The sequence below is a fragment of the Hippocampus zosterae genome, chromosome 3 (assembly GCF_025434085.1).
Source record: "Hippocampus zosterae strain Florida chromosome 3, ASM2543408v3, whole genome shotgun sequence".
Taxonomy (NCBI): Eukaryota; Metazoa; Chordata; class Actinopteri; order Syngnathiformes; family Syngnathidae; genus Hippocampus; species Hippocampus zosterae.
The window spans coordinates 8,325,204-8,339,577 of record NC_067453.1 but is presented as its reverse complement, the minus strand read 5'-3'; the positions used below and the strand labels follow the sequence as shown (position 1 = coordinate 8,339,577).

Genomic DNA, 14,374 nt, shown 5'->3' with positions numbered 1-14,374 from the left:
CTAATTGTGTTTACAAATGATTTATTGACAAATGGAGCAGATTGGAATCGTGGCCGGCGATCTCCACAGGACTGTTAGCTGAACTCAGTTGTCGGTGGGCTCAAATGAGAAGCAATGAAATCATAGAAGCTGTTGTGGGACAACTGGAGGCTGATGTTGGCGCTGTTCAGAGAAGACGCTCCCTCACTCTGTGCCTTCTCATGAAAGGATTGGAAGATCAGCGGGACCACCTGCGTTAGCACAGGGAAGGACTTTTTTGAGCGCTTGTCTGCATGGAAGAGGATTGACTGCACATGATGTATGTAAGTCGAGCCTCACCTGGACAACAATAAGCTTCTTCTCCAGCGGTTTTCCATCTGGAAACATCTCTCCAAAACACATTGTGATGGTATAATTAGGAGAGCTTCCCCTGTTTTCTTTGAACTGTTTTAGGTCTGAAACAAAAGTAAATTAAAAAAAAAAGGTAACATTTCTCTGTGTACTCTTCTGTAAGGTTACTTGGTTTTAGGTGATTATGCCCACCATGAACAAACTTCTGAACGTTAAAAAGCTCCACAATAGTGTTTTTGGGTAATTTTCTCGGGTGCGCTCGAGCCATGCCGGGTTTATCGGTGCTGGCAAAAACATGGCAAGTGTCCTGCCTGATGCCGTAAATGCCAGACTCGTGGACTTCGAGGAGGAGACCTCTCTGGATGCTGTTCAGGATGCGATTGGTGTACTCAATCTGGTGGAAGGACAGTTGGGGTTAGGAAACAACTATGGGCCACCTTTGTGCTTGGCCTTCAAGTATTAGGACACAACCACTGTTGACTTTGCCTACAAAACGTGACGGAAAAGTGGTTAGCACTGCACGACTGTCCGTGTTTTATGTTATGTGTTGTGTTTATTATTTTACTTTATGTTACCTGTTTTGTTGAGCGCTTTGTTACAGCTGCCGCTGTTGTGAAAGCGCTATATAAATCAGCATGTATTGTATTGTATTTCCCCCAGCACAACAGATTTGAAACATAAAAACACATGATTGAAGTGTACACTGACTGCTTTAATTTAAGAAGTTTCACAAAAATAAGGATTTTACAATCCCACACAGAAACTACAGTCATTTTTTTATGTATACAGTCGTACTGTACATCAAATGTCCAGTGATCCAATGTATTTACACATGTCATAATTGAAACATAATTCCAAATAATCAATGAATGCACCCATAACTGTTAAATAGTTCACACCAAAGAACTTTTTTATGCTTCCCTCTCTACTGTTTTTTTAAACCACTGATTGGACTACTGATAGCCCACTTAAACTGCAGCTTTTTACCAACTCAATGCTAAGTAGCAACCCAAGTCTTTTTTACCCTTCTTGAAGTTGGACAAAAAAAAGACTGGATCTGATCATTTATCCTCATATGAGACAGTTGTTGAAATACTTTTGAGCCCCTGGAAATGGAAGCGTTCAACATAAAATGGAGGATGAAAATTGCACAAAACTAGATTTTTTTTTCCTTGCCAACATTTTTATCATTAATTCTGATCAATACAAAAGCCTCTTTTGGAACTAAAGTATCCTACATTTGTTTCCCCCATCCAAGGTGAACTCATTCAATCAGATGTCTGCGGTAATACTTATAAAATCAGTTCTGTTGCTGTCGACCATTTTAGGCTGCGTGTGTTGAGTGTGGCGAGGCACCTGTTTGTGGTCCAGCAGGCCTTCAGTGGTGGGGAAGCAGAGAGGATAAGAGTTGTTCTCACAGGCCTCTTGGAGGTAGTGCAGTTGGAGGCGGGCTGTGTTCACTATAGTCTTTAACATTTGTCTATTTCTGTAGTGGATGGAGACCTCCAAGTCAGTACTCCAAGACTGAGACGGATATGGATTTACTGGGAAAAAGAAAAGATCAAGTTTGAATCATATAGAGCCATATCATGTTACAAGATGCAAGTAACTAATGTGAGGTCCACCCTCTCCTCTTCAAGTGAGGGTGAGAAGCTCGGTGATCAGAAAGGGGCTAAGAGTAGTGCCTCTTGCGCATGGAAAGTAGCCAGACAAAGTGGCTTGGGCATCTGGATAGATTGCTTCATGGACGCCTCCCTGGTGAGGTCTGAGGGCGTATCTCACTGCGGGGGAGGCCCTGAGGATGTCCCGGAGAAACTGTCTCTCAGCTGGCCTGAGGAGGCCTTAAGGATCCTCCCGGAGGAGCATAACGAAGTGGCCCTGGGCGAGGGAAGTCTGGTCTTGCCCGCTTAAGATGCTGCCCCTATGACCTGACCCCATATAAGCCGAAGGTGGATGGATGAACATCAAGGGTCATTGATTGAGGGTCACACATTTAGATGAAGGAAAAGGTCATTGTCAGAAGGTGAGGTGAGAGAGTCCATTTTACTACAGTACTGGCCATCAATGTAGTATTTCACGCACAGAGCTAATTATTCAACTCAAACGTGACAAAATGTCTCGTTTCAGCATCCATTTTGATTCAACAGTGTTTACCCGCACACAAGGAAGAAACTGCTCACCTTGTTGAAGATGAGTGGCATTCTCAGCTATTGCAGCAGCAGAACAGTTTCTCTGCACAGCTGGATGTTGAAAATATTCTGTTTGTTGCACATCAGAGAGAGAAGGAATTACATTTTAATGAGGAACATTTGTAAGAGGGAGAAAGGTTAACTTTCCTGAAGCAAATGGGATGTACCTGACGGATGGCTGCCAAGCTCAAAAGCATTGTTAGCAAATTGTTGCTGTTTGGAGAGAAAAAAACAGCATTGAAGTTGTTAAGAGAACTCCGGAACACCCATTACCAAAGACATTAGTAGTGGAAATGCACCTCTGAGGGAGCTCTGTAGAGGTCTACATTCAAATCCTCCTCACATAGGGTTTGTATATTTTGCATACTTTCTTCTCTGCCTGCAAATGAATGAAAAACAACAACAAATGACAGTAGCATGACTTGCTTGCATTGACAGGAGATCTGGATTAATTTAAAACCGACTTACTCTGAGTGTTGATGATCTCATAGACTTTATGAGGGTCTGCAGTCTTGGAGTTATCTTCGATCAGTCTGAAGCGCGGCGGGTGGTTGTTCAGGTTACAGCGAAAATTTGTTTTCCATCTGGCCTTATCATTTGGGAAAGTGATGATTTTACCACTCACAACCGCCCATGCCTGTAAACCACACAGTCACATCTTGTTCAATGGAGTACAATCTATCACTTTGAAGTGAACCCTCATTCACTTTTACTGTGCCATGCATTTTTAGTTCCTCAACCGTGCATATTAATGTGAATATAGCGTATCACTTAGTAATTCTCAACTGGTGGCTCTGGACCCAAAATTGGGTGGCAGAGAGCAAAGAAAAAAAATTAAAAAGAAGATATATTTGTCGTCTGAGTTTCTCAGAACACCACAGAAGCGCACCAAGTACAGACAAAGAACCTACACTCTTGGATAAGCGTCAGGAAATGTTACTCACTTCCGCTCTCGTCACAAGCTGCTCTGTAAACAAACACAATGCAGCTCAGCTGTTGGCTAGCAGATGCATAGGTAGCAATATTCTTTTGCCGTTCTGACAGTCAAACTCATATGAAACAGCGTTTAAAAAGTTAACACACTGTCCATAGATGGATGGACGGATATGTTGAGAAAAAAAAGTGCTATTGTTCTTAACGTCTATAAAAGTGCATTGCGACATTGCAGCAATAGGAAGATGCGGGCCCAGGTGACACAGTTGAGAATCACTGTGGTACTGTATATGTTTTGAAACACACTTGTCTAGTCCAGTTTTTTGTGTAGTTGGTTCAAATGTTCTAGATTATGTGAAAAATTCATATATTTTTTGATTAGTGCAAATAAACAAACTGCTTTATTTTGACAAGATTTAACAATACAAGCAAAATTGCCCAATGTTGAACACAATTTTGTCAACAGCCTTGAAATGGCTTTAGAATGTGAGATTCAACAAATTGGGTTTAAAATGGCATTAAACTTCAACTTTAGACTTAACTGTACATTTCATTTTAAAAAAACGTATTTTTGCTCAGTTAAAACCTCATTCAATATTGGACCTTAGAAAATGGTTAATCAGTGTGCCAGGTAACATGGTTTTCCAACTTAATGGAGGGAGTCAGACCTACTTGAAATATTTTAGTGTCAACATCATTGCAGTCCCTTTTGGAGTTGTGCTTCCAGGGAATTCGGATCTTGTTTGGAGCCACGAAGCGCAGACCTTCGTACTGGCCCGCTTGCACTTGCTCAATGAGCCAGCTGGCAAACGAAGGTTTGTGAGAGCTGAGAGGAAACATGTTAGATTACTCATCGCTCTTGTTTTTGCTGCATTCAGAAAGAAATATTCTATCGGTATTGTGGGAGACTTTCGCGGTGAATATACCTACAGACTCTGTAAGCAATCACACACTGTGCACCCGCAAGCAAAAGGGGTAAAGGCAGGAAATCTTACCGGTGCATTTCTTGGCAGTTGTTCCTTCCTTTAGCAGAGTTTTTTTCTGATTCTTTCCAGCATTTAGCGAGATTTTATAAACGCCCTCACACACATCATCGCGTGTCTCCTCCTCCGTGGGACGGCACCACTTCCTGTGGTATTCCCTGCTTCAGAAGGTGCGGTTCATTCAAGGCCAAGCAGGAAATGCCTATTTCACACGGCACTATAATCAAGCAGGAGGCTGCGAACCGTTTTTTTCTTCCATCCGCATTTTATCAGCGGTCTCAACCAGTTGAAGTGTTGAGACCCAACATACTGTATTCCAAATATTATATTTGTACCCTGAGTTATCATTATACTGACACAGGACCTAGTTCAAAGTTGACTGTGACATTACCCATTTTCCTTACTTTTTTACAATGAGCTCTAAGACCTGTTGAATCTGCCTTACTTTGCTTTGTGTTAAAACCTGACAGGTTTAATAACACAATAGAATGGATGGCTGAACAAAAACAAAATGATTCACTGGTCTAAGGTAATGTGGTGCAAATGAAAGCTAATAATACATCATAACTCGGTTTCCGTGACGGCATCTCTAAAGTGTAATCGAGACCCACTCTGTGACATGAGCTCTCGTCCACCTGTTCTGACTTTTAGTGAAGGTTTTGCTACCAAAATATTGAAGAGGAAACCACTCACGGATTTAGAGTTAAATATGTCATCTTCAAAATGAGGCGTCCTAATCCACGGCAGGGGACTTTTGGCATCAGGACCCTGCAGGTGTGCGATTGTACTCTTTGAGTGAGTATTAAAAACTGGTAAATGGGGGCGACCATCTTTATGATGTACTTAATCTTCAAAGCAACTACTACCCAGGGTGATTCTCCTTATGTATCGCACCACGCCGTTTCCACACCTCTGAGTGGACCGCACTACTTGCAAAAATCGATTTGGTTTTCACTTTTTATTGGTGGCTTTTCCGTATTGCTACCCACACCTCCCACAGTCCAGACAATTTTTTTAAGCAACAGTATTTGCTTAAGATTTATCTTCTTGTTATTTAGAAACATACACAGTTGAGATGCCAGTAATACAGAAGTGATACATAGCCAATGTGCACACTTCCCCATTCCAGCTATGCGGAGTCTCCTGTTGAGACCTCAGGGCTCAAATTGGAGTAAGACCTCTGTCTGCGGTATGTATCGGATAGCTGCTCTAGCAACTGCAGCATAAACTGAAAAATCCGCTCTGTCATCAGCTCATGATGACACACGTGCAGCTCCACAAACTGTTGAGGGAAAATAAAACGTTCTTACTAAAATAGACTTATATATTTTTATAAATGTTTATACTTATATATTTTAACATGACACTTGAGAGTTGCTTAAAGAATGGACTGGTGATACTGATGTTAATTTCATCTGTGGAGGAGGAGTGTCAGGATTCGGTTTAGGGACCAACAGGTGGCACTGTAGGGCTCCCTGGCAGCTGCACACCTGTTGGTTATAGCTAATCAGGCCTTTAAATTGAATCCCAGCCCAAACACTCAGTGTGGGGTCATTTGTTGCTTCTCGCTACTGTCATGTGTGTTGCTGTTTGCTCTTGTTTTCCATCATGTTTAGTTCATTGTTATGTTTTAGATTTAGTTATGGTTTTTGTTTGATACTTTGGACTTTGTGGGTTTTGGATTTAGTTTTCTTTGTTTTAAATACAATTCTTGAAATACACCCCGCTCCTCCCTCCTGCCTGCTTTTTGGGGTCCACCACCACCTTGCTACGTGACAAGGAGTCAATCTACTCAACCAACCATGTCAATGCTGCTTGAAACCATTTGTAATAAACTGTCCTGAAGGTGGTGAGATTTGTCACTATATCCTCTGTGAGAAATCCGTAAAAAAATCTACAAAAAAAGGAAATGGAGCTACTCCTCCAAAAATACCCACTAGCTTTCAGAAACTCAACTTTGAAGTCTCTTAGCAGCAAATTATCGACAGTTGTCAGACCTGTTTGATGACATTCCAGACTGCAGCTGGACAGTGAGAAATTTTCCACCTTGGAAATTTCAATGGTCCAAGCTGAAGATTTGAATGATCTAACGTAAATGGGGAATTTTCAACTGCCCAGAATGTCGTGTCAGCCTACTGGTATTATTTTGTTGAATTCTTGTTGGTTCTGGTCATGTGTAACTTTTTTTTTTTGTTGTCGCTGTGTTGCTATTCTGTCATGCCTTGACTGCATTTCTTAGGGTTTTAATTCCCATGACTCTTCTCTTCATGTGTTCTCGCTTCCCCCCCACAAAAACCCCGGCAAGATGCTTGACTTAATGGAGCCGTGATAGGCCGTGTGTCATGATTAGCAAACTACTTTTGATGGTTTCTGCTCATTAATGGTAGGTTAGCTTGCTAAAGAAGAGGTGGCTCATTCCCATTCTCAATAGCAATCCTCTGGTATTAAGACTTATTACGTAATATTTACTACCAGCCGTTAGTTTTGAGTAATACTATCTGTCATTATTGTTTGTAATTACGTCTATCAGTGCCTGAGCTGAACTTGATTTTTTTTTTCCTGTCATGACTGTTACCTTATCCCACCCTGATGATGACATTTGATTCTGCACCTTTGTAACCGTTAATATGACACATCCAGGGGATTTTTTCTTTATGTAATGCATCTTAACAACTGTATTGTTGATCCTCCTCCAACTTTCCCTCGTGTTCACGCGTGATAACTACTGTACACCTACGCTCTCGCACACATTTCTTGCATTCTCCCTCCCCCATTAACAGCACATGTCACGCAAGGCTATTGTTTCGAACTTTGAAACTTCAGGCAGTGCTGTTCTTGTTACTTTTAACTATGAACATGTTTGTAAAGCTTTTCTTGCTGTGATATGTGTGTTGTGTTTTTGAAGTGAAAGTCCACTTGTTCCACTTTTGTAAGATTGTCATATTCAAATGGGGAAGTCACACAGACCACTGTTTTCCATGATTTTAATAAAAAAAAAACAACTTTGCATAAACTGTCATTGTAAGTGTAGAGAGTAAACAGGGTTGTACCTTCTGTTGGCAGCCATAAATGTTTTTAGGCGTGACCTTTGTTGTTTTCTCATGGAACAGTAACACTAAGCACAATCCAAAAAAAAAAAAAAGTAATCACAAATTCTCTCTAGACTCAGGATTTTTTTTTCTGTTGTGTGGAAATCCATTTAGCATACTTCATTTACCGTATTTCTTCCCCCCCCCCCCCCAACTATTGCGTTTTGCATGTGTTTACAACTGTATCAAAGCATTAATAAAGTGTATAAATTTGAGATTTTCTTTTTCGAAAAATAAGTGGTCATTGAAGTAATGCCACATACCAAAGTGACTTGCGTAAAAATAGTATTCGGGCAAAAAAGAAAAAAAATTAAATGGAAATAAATTGTCAACTGGTATGACCCACTGTATTTTGACATTACAAAAATCTCAGCACCACCAAACAACAATGTCACAAAAGGACATTTTCTGATACGATGATCACTAAGTGTGAACTTGTGGCCTTGAACACAAAACCATTATTCTGTTGTCACTCGGTGATAACAGGTTGGCACACAGGTGAAATGTACCTTCTGCCATCTAGTGGAATAACATGTCATTGTTAAGATGAGAAACCCTTTATTTGTCTCACAATGGAGAAATTCCCAATTTACAGCAGCAAAATTATGAAAGGGAGAAGTAGAAGAACAAAAGTGTGTGTGTGTGTGAGTGTGTGTGTGTGTGTGTGTGTGTGTGTGTGTGTGTGTGTGTGTGAATTCATTCTGCCTCTACATGCTGTTGTATAGGGAAATAATGAGAGAGAGTGACTTGCTTCTAAACTTTCACCTGCAGTTAATCGGTTCGCACCGAAACACCTCTCGGGACATCTCTCTAACCAGGCATTTAATTGACTGAGACATACATCAACATCACTACAGCATCTGTAATAGGTTACATTAACCTTTATACAACAGGTATCCCGCAGGAAATTCTGAAAATAATGTTAATGTAACAACACTTGATGATCTCTCACTGCACACTAGAGTGCAGTTTTTTTAACACTGGTGTCCTTCCACATTGCAAAAACATGCATATTCGTTTGAAGACTCTCTAAAAAGAAACACAATAAAGTAGAAGGAAATTGAAGGATGGCACGTTTGGGGAGACAAGGGCAAGGGGTTACTATAGCATCTGCAGTTATTATTTTATGGATTTTATGTCACATTATTTATTTACGTTGAAAAACATTCAGTCGTTCACAACTAGCCATTCTGTTGTAATCCAATCCCTGTTACCATGTCTGGAGTGTGTGTGTGTGTGTGTGTGTGTGTGTGTGTGTGTGTCACTTGTAGTGATTTTTACTGCTAGAAAGGTCTTCATCCTAATTCAGGTGAAATATAGGCCCACGTTTACATTGGACAAATGTGTGCAGATTATTGAAAAACGGCAATCCCTGAATAAAGAAAGTAAATAAAGAATTGAATCCATTATTTTATTTCCAACTCACATGTCGGTCAAGCCCCCCACCACCAAGTACCAGGAGAGAAAAAAAATCTTGGTGTCGTGCCTGGACAAGAAGCTGAATTGGTTGCAATCACTAATATATACCACAAGGGAGCGTAATTATCACATTTGTTTTCCGACAGTGATTGCATCGCTGAGTCTTCAAAAAAAATAAGACATTGCGAATCTATTAGCTGTACCCGAACAAGTGCTTCCCCCCCCTCCACTTTATTAAAGCATGGTGCACATTTTAAAACTACAAGTTGAATGCTCTTGATAATGAACTGTCCACTCTGTGATGGTGCTGAAATGCCTCCGTGCACCTGCAGTTCCATTTGTGATCTGAACTCACTCTGCGTGCGGTTTTAACACCACGCAGCAATGTCTTTCGATTCAACAGGGGTGAACGCAACAGAGTGCACATAGCCTGCATGTCATAAACACAATGTTTACATTGGAATGAATCGCGCCCTCGCGCCACTTGTCTAATTGCCAATTACTGTGCACAGAGACACGCTTAGCATCTATTTGGCCGCGTAAAGCTGTAGCCTGGATACAGCACCGAGCGTCTTGGTATTTGTGATCGTAAAGAGCCAAAGGAGAACGACGGTGGGGGCGAGGACTTATAATTTGAAGACTTGCCAGGGGTACATTGTCAAATTCAAAAGGCATTTCAAAGAGTCCAACCATTCACTTTTTTTTCATTCTCCCTTTTTTTCCAGTCTTTTCTGTCTCACCCCCCCCCCCCCCTCCCCCCAACCCTCCACCTCTCGCCCCTCGAGCTCCCGGCTTTCTTCTCGCACGGTTGCAGGCCGTTTGAATGGACCAATGGGCCTTCAAGTTGGAGACATTGGAATGCAAATGAGGTCAGCGCGTGCTCGGGGCCCAGTGAAAGCTCAGATTGTTTATTGAGCTCCCGGAGCCACGCGCCTGGCCCGAGGGAGCCGGCCCGCGGAAGAATCACACAGCGGGGGCGGGGCCTCGCCACGGAGCGTGCGGGGAGGGGGTGGGTGCTTGGGTGGAGTGTGCGTCAGGGCGCGTGTTGAAAAAGAGGAGTGCTGCCAAAGTTTGGGTCACATAGGCTGGTGAAGAACAGCAGTCAAGAGAGATTTGAACCACAGTCGACCACCGCACGCCCCCCCCCTCTGTCCCCACACGAAGGACCCGAGAGCCAAGCGTCACCGCATCCATCACGGGAGCTGTCACAGACATGGCAACCATCACCACCACGCAGACCGCCTTCGCCTTCGCGCTCACTGAGAGACGCTCCGGCTTGAGCGTGCACGCTCCGGCGCAGGATTGCTCGCTCCCGACCGCGCGCGAGCAGAACCGAAGCAGCAAGGTGCTGAAGAGACAGCGCTCCAACTCACCCGAGCTGCTCCGCTGCAAGCGTCGCCTGAGTTTCAACGGCCTGGGCTACTCCATCCCTCAGCAGCAGCCCGTGGCTGTGGCCCGGCGGAACGAACGGGAGAGGAACCGGGTCAAGCAGGTCAACATGGGTTTCCAGACGCTTCGCCAGCACGTGCCCAACGGGGCCGCCAACAAGAAGATGAGCAAAGTGGAGACTCTGCGCTCAGCGGTGGAGTACATCCGAGCTTTGCAGCAGCTTTTAGACGAGCACGACGCGGTGTCGGCGGCGTTTCAGTGCGGACTGCCCTCGCCCACGCTTTCCAACACCTACTCGGCCGACCCGGAGTCGCCCCACTCCACGTACTCGTCCGATGAGCCTCTGAGCTCCGAGGAGCAGGAGTTGTTGGACTTCACCACCTGGTTCGACCGATATTGACGCAGCGCCACTCGGCGGCGCCCGTGCGTAAAAGCGAGCCGGTGCATCAGCCCGCACCGGAGACGCGGCAGTTTCGAAGAGTGTTGTGACCGCCCGCCCTCACCTGACTCTGCGAGCAAAGCAGCCAAGCAATAATGACAGCCTTTGAGGGAGTGAAGGAGCGAAGGGGATGGACTGTGTCATGTTGACGCGCTGAAGTAAATACTGTTGAATAAGTGCAATTAGGCGAGGCTCAGACACACACACGCACACGCGTACACACACGTACAAACTCACATCCAGCCACAACCGTCCTCAAATGACTTAAGATGGACAAACATGTACATTTCTTTCTTGTCATTCATTGTAACACGAAGACCTATTTTTGTACACTGAAAATTGTGAATGACTGATGGGCTGAAATTTTATCAGCAATGTCAAGGCTACTACTACCTGGGACGAATTGCAGTTCATTTGCCTTTTTTATATCAATCGATCTAAAAATAGGAGGCGATAAGGAGATCTCTTTTGATGTATGCACTTGTTCTCCTCTTCGTGTAGCCTCCAAATGTACATATTTGATTTTAACAGATATATTTGTGTAAAACGAGTTTTATAAATAAATAATCTATTTATATTACATGCTTGTGTGTTTGTGTGTGTGTGTGTGTGTGTGTGTGTTTGCTTCCATCTTTATGACCTTATGTTCACGCGTGGGAGGGAGTGTGTGGCGGTAATTGAGCAAACTATGGAGCACTTCTATTGAAGTCCAGCCCCCCCTGCCTCCCTCCTCAGTGACCTTTCCCCGACTTGATTGGGCACATGGGGCTAAAATTGCGCAGCTGGGTGAGTCCTCAATAAGCATTAGAGACGCGCACTTTCCACGACTCTTTGTCTGCATTCAGGGAGGGCAGATTAATATTACTTTTCTTGCATTGCATTGTTTCATGCCTGCACTATTTTGCCTGCAGGGAGAGTGCTTTTTTGGGGAGCAGGAGGAGGCAATTCACTCTTCTCAAAGCCCGTTTGAAATACGGCCCCGGGAAAGTCAGCAAGACAATACGTCAGGTCAAAATTCGTATTGGCCTGACTAAAATCAATCTAAATAAAAACCTGGCCATGTAGGCTAGTTGTATCCCCGACTGTGTTTTTCAAGCAAGGCTCAATCACGAGCACACCTCGTGCAAAATAGGGAGCACACCACCCCACTGTGGGTGCCATTGTGCTTCCTTTGCGCCTCATTATTTAAATTTGGGGCCTTTAGTGTAGCTGATTAAACTCATTACTATTATGATCATAGCCATCAAAGTCTGATGGCAAAGACAGCCGCATAGATTATGACTAAATATGTAACTATTTTCCACATGTAGGATGCGGAGGACACTTCGAATCACAATTATAGGTATACCGTAGCTTTCATACAAACAATCATTTCTCTCTGTCTCTCTCTTGCTCCCTCTATTCCTCCTGCTCCCAACTCTCAACTGTAAAAAAAATAAAATAAAAATAAAGAGATCACCTTGAGTTACAATGCGCGGTTAAAGTGTTCCCTTTATTTTTTTCAGTGGTCGACTGGTTAGCACGTCTGCCTCGCAGTGCAGAGGTGCAGGGGTTTAATACCAGCTCCAGCCTTCCCGTGTGGGGTTTGCATGTTCTCCTTGTGCCTACTTGGGTTTTGTCCAGGTACTCCGGTTTTCGCCCACATTTCAAAACATGCATGTCAGGGTAATGCAACACTCTAAATTGTCCTTCGTTGCGAGTGTGAGCGCGGATGGTTGATCTGTGCCCTGCCATTGGCTGACAACGGGTTCAGGGTGTACGCCGCTTCCTGCCCGGAAACAGCGAGGATAATCTCCAGCGCAGCCACTATCCTTGTGAGGAGAAGCACATTGGCCGAGAATTGAACTCTATGCATCTGGACTGTACGGTGGACATACTAACCAGTCGTCTACCGTGCCACCGATAATTATCCATATAAAAAAAATAATGATCTTGCTTTTAATTTTGTAGTACATGAAATGAGTTAAAAACAGTATCTCTGTATTTATAAAAGAGTAAAATCTCGAACAGCAAACACACTCTGTTTTAACTTCAAAATAAATTTCCCACATTGAGGAATGTAAATTAATCCGTCCCCATATTGTGTGTGAACATTTCCACAGCTCTGTCATGCAAGTATAACAAAGAAGTTAACTGTCCATCATCCTCAATGAATTGTACATACTGGATACTAAAATGAAAAAACCTCATGCATCATGCTGTTTAACATTACGAACACTCATGCAAGTGCAAAATTAAAATGATTTTGGTGCTTCCCTAAACAACTAACAATGTACTTATGCAGAAATTTAATGACAAGTGGTGCACTCTTGGCACAGTGACATGTTTGGGGAGGAAGAGTCCCGTGTGTTCCTGCGGGGTGTTTTCACGTAAAGAATAAACAAGGATAACATCATGGCGTCCTTTCTGCCCCTTCTTTTTGTCATAACGTTGACTTACTTTCTCCCTCTAGATAAGTGCGCCACTTTCTGACACGACTGTCAATTCTGTTTTGGATTCTGTGGTAATCACAACAAACTCTTCACAAGTATAATTATGTGGTGGCATGACAAACTCCTAAGTAAACCTTTTTTTTTTTTCAGAACTTTGACATTATGCTGAGGAAGCATGGCCTGCCACAGGAGGTGCTACGACAGTTCTACACGGCAGTCATCGAATCAATCCTGTGTTCTTCCATCGCGGTTTGGTTTGGGGCCGCCACAAAAAAGGACAAAATCCGACTTCAACGGACAGTTAGGACGGCAGAAAAAATCGTTGGCACCGCCCTACTCACTCTTGAGGACTTGCACACTGCAAGAATCAAGACAAGGGCACGTAAAATCCTCCTGGATCCCCCGCACCCTGCCCACCACCTTTTTCAGCCACTCCCCTCAGGCAGACGCTACAGATCCATGCGCACCAAATCCAGTAGACACTTAAACAGCTTCTTCCCTGTAGCCATTAACTCCTTAAACAGTCACTGACATAGTCACTCTTCTTGCACCACAAAATGGTACTACAAAACTACTGGTCACTCTAAAATGGTTCAATGATTTTCTTGTTTACGATGATACTAGTGCAGCATGTTATACCGGAGACAAATTCCTTGTGTGTTCTACATACTTGGCCAATAAAGATGATTCTGATTCTGATTCTGATTATTAGGATTGGATTTATTCCTTCATTGACTCAGTTGTAATTGCATGGTTCGTCTGTCTCATTGGGAGGCATGGGGAGTGAGTCCTATTCAACTGAAGTTTAAGTTACGGGTTCTTGGATGCTCTGTAAAAAGGCTACACACACACACACACACACACACACACACACACACACACACACACTTGGAGCCTGCAGGTGTTAGCCACGTGCCCACGCTTGGGAGGGGGTGACAAAAGCTCTGGTGCATCCATTGGTCAGTGGCACAGTCAGGATCAAACAAGTGATAAATGACTTCAAGAACATAATGTGTCGTATAAGCCTCCTACGTCACCAGGACTCTCAAAGACAAATCAAATTGGGGCGTGCAACACCCCGCTGCCCCATTATGACACGCTTGATGGTGTCTCTGATGTCCTTGAGTGTCAACCAGAGGCCAGCTTTCTCAATGAAAGAAAGCGTTTGTCC

At 43.5% G+C, this 14,374-nt stretch overlaps 2 protein-coding genes across 2 annotated transcripts; one reads left to right on the top strand and one right to left on the bottom strand.

Moving 5' to 3' along the window:
* Window positions 1–4: 4 nt before the first annotated feature.
* irf7 (interferon regulatory factor 7) lies at window positions 5–4,641 on the bottom strand. Its single transcript, XM_052060106.1, has 10 exons — window positions 4,448–4,641; window positions 4,125–4,278; window positions 2,988–3,156; window positions 2,819–2,898; window positions 2,687–2,732; window positions 2,511–2,588; window positions 1,687–1,874; window positions 523–724; window positions 319–434; window positions 5–230 (listed from the first exon to the last, which is right to left on the bottom strand). Exons 1-10 carry the CDS (start codon window positions 4,453–4,455, stop codon window positions 75–77), a joined length of 1,197 nt encoding a protein of 398 aa, XP_051916066.1. The 5' UTR covers window positions 4,456–4,641; the 3' UTR covers window positions 5–74.
* A 5,167-nt stretch (window positions 4,642–9,808) lies between these two features.
* Window positions 9,809–11,351, top strand: ascl1b (achaete-scute family bHLH transcription factor 1b). The gene has a single exon (XM_052060138.1). The coding sequence runs from the start codon at window positions 10,157–10,159 to the stop codon at window positions 10,730–10,732; it is 576 nt and encodes a 191-aa protein (XP_051916098.1). The 5' UTR covers window positions 9,809–10,156; the 3' UTR covers window positions 10,733–11,351.
* Window positions 11,352–14,374: the final 3,023 nt, after the last annotated feature.

Bases quoted from the DNA above. Each gene is read 5' to 3' on its own strand.
- ascl1b (XM_052060138.1), top strand. From the start codon at position 10,157: ATGGCAACCATCACCACCACGCAGACCGCCTTCGCCTTCGCGCTCACT.
- irf7 (XM_052060106.1), bottom strand. The intron at 3,157-4,124 runs GTAGGTCTGACT...TGTGGTTTACAG, and splicing joins TTGACACTAAAATATTTCAA to GCATGGGCGGTTGTGAGTGG. The intron at 725-1,686 runs GTGCCTCGCCAC...TCCTTCCACCAG, and splicing joins GCCTGCTGGACCACAAACAG to ATTGAGTACACCAATCGCAT.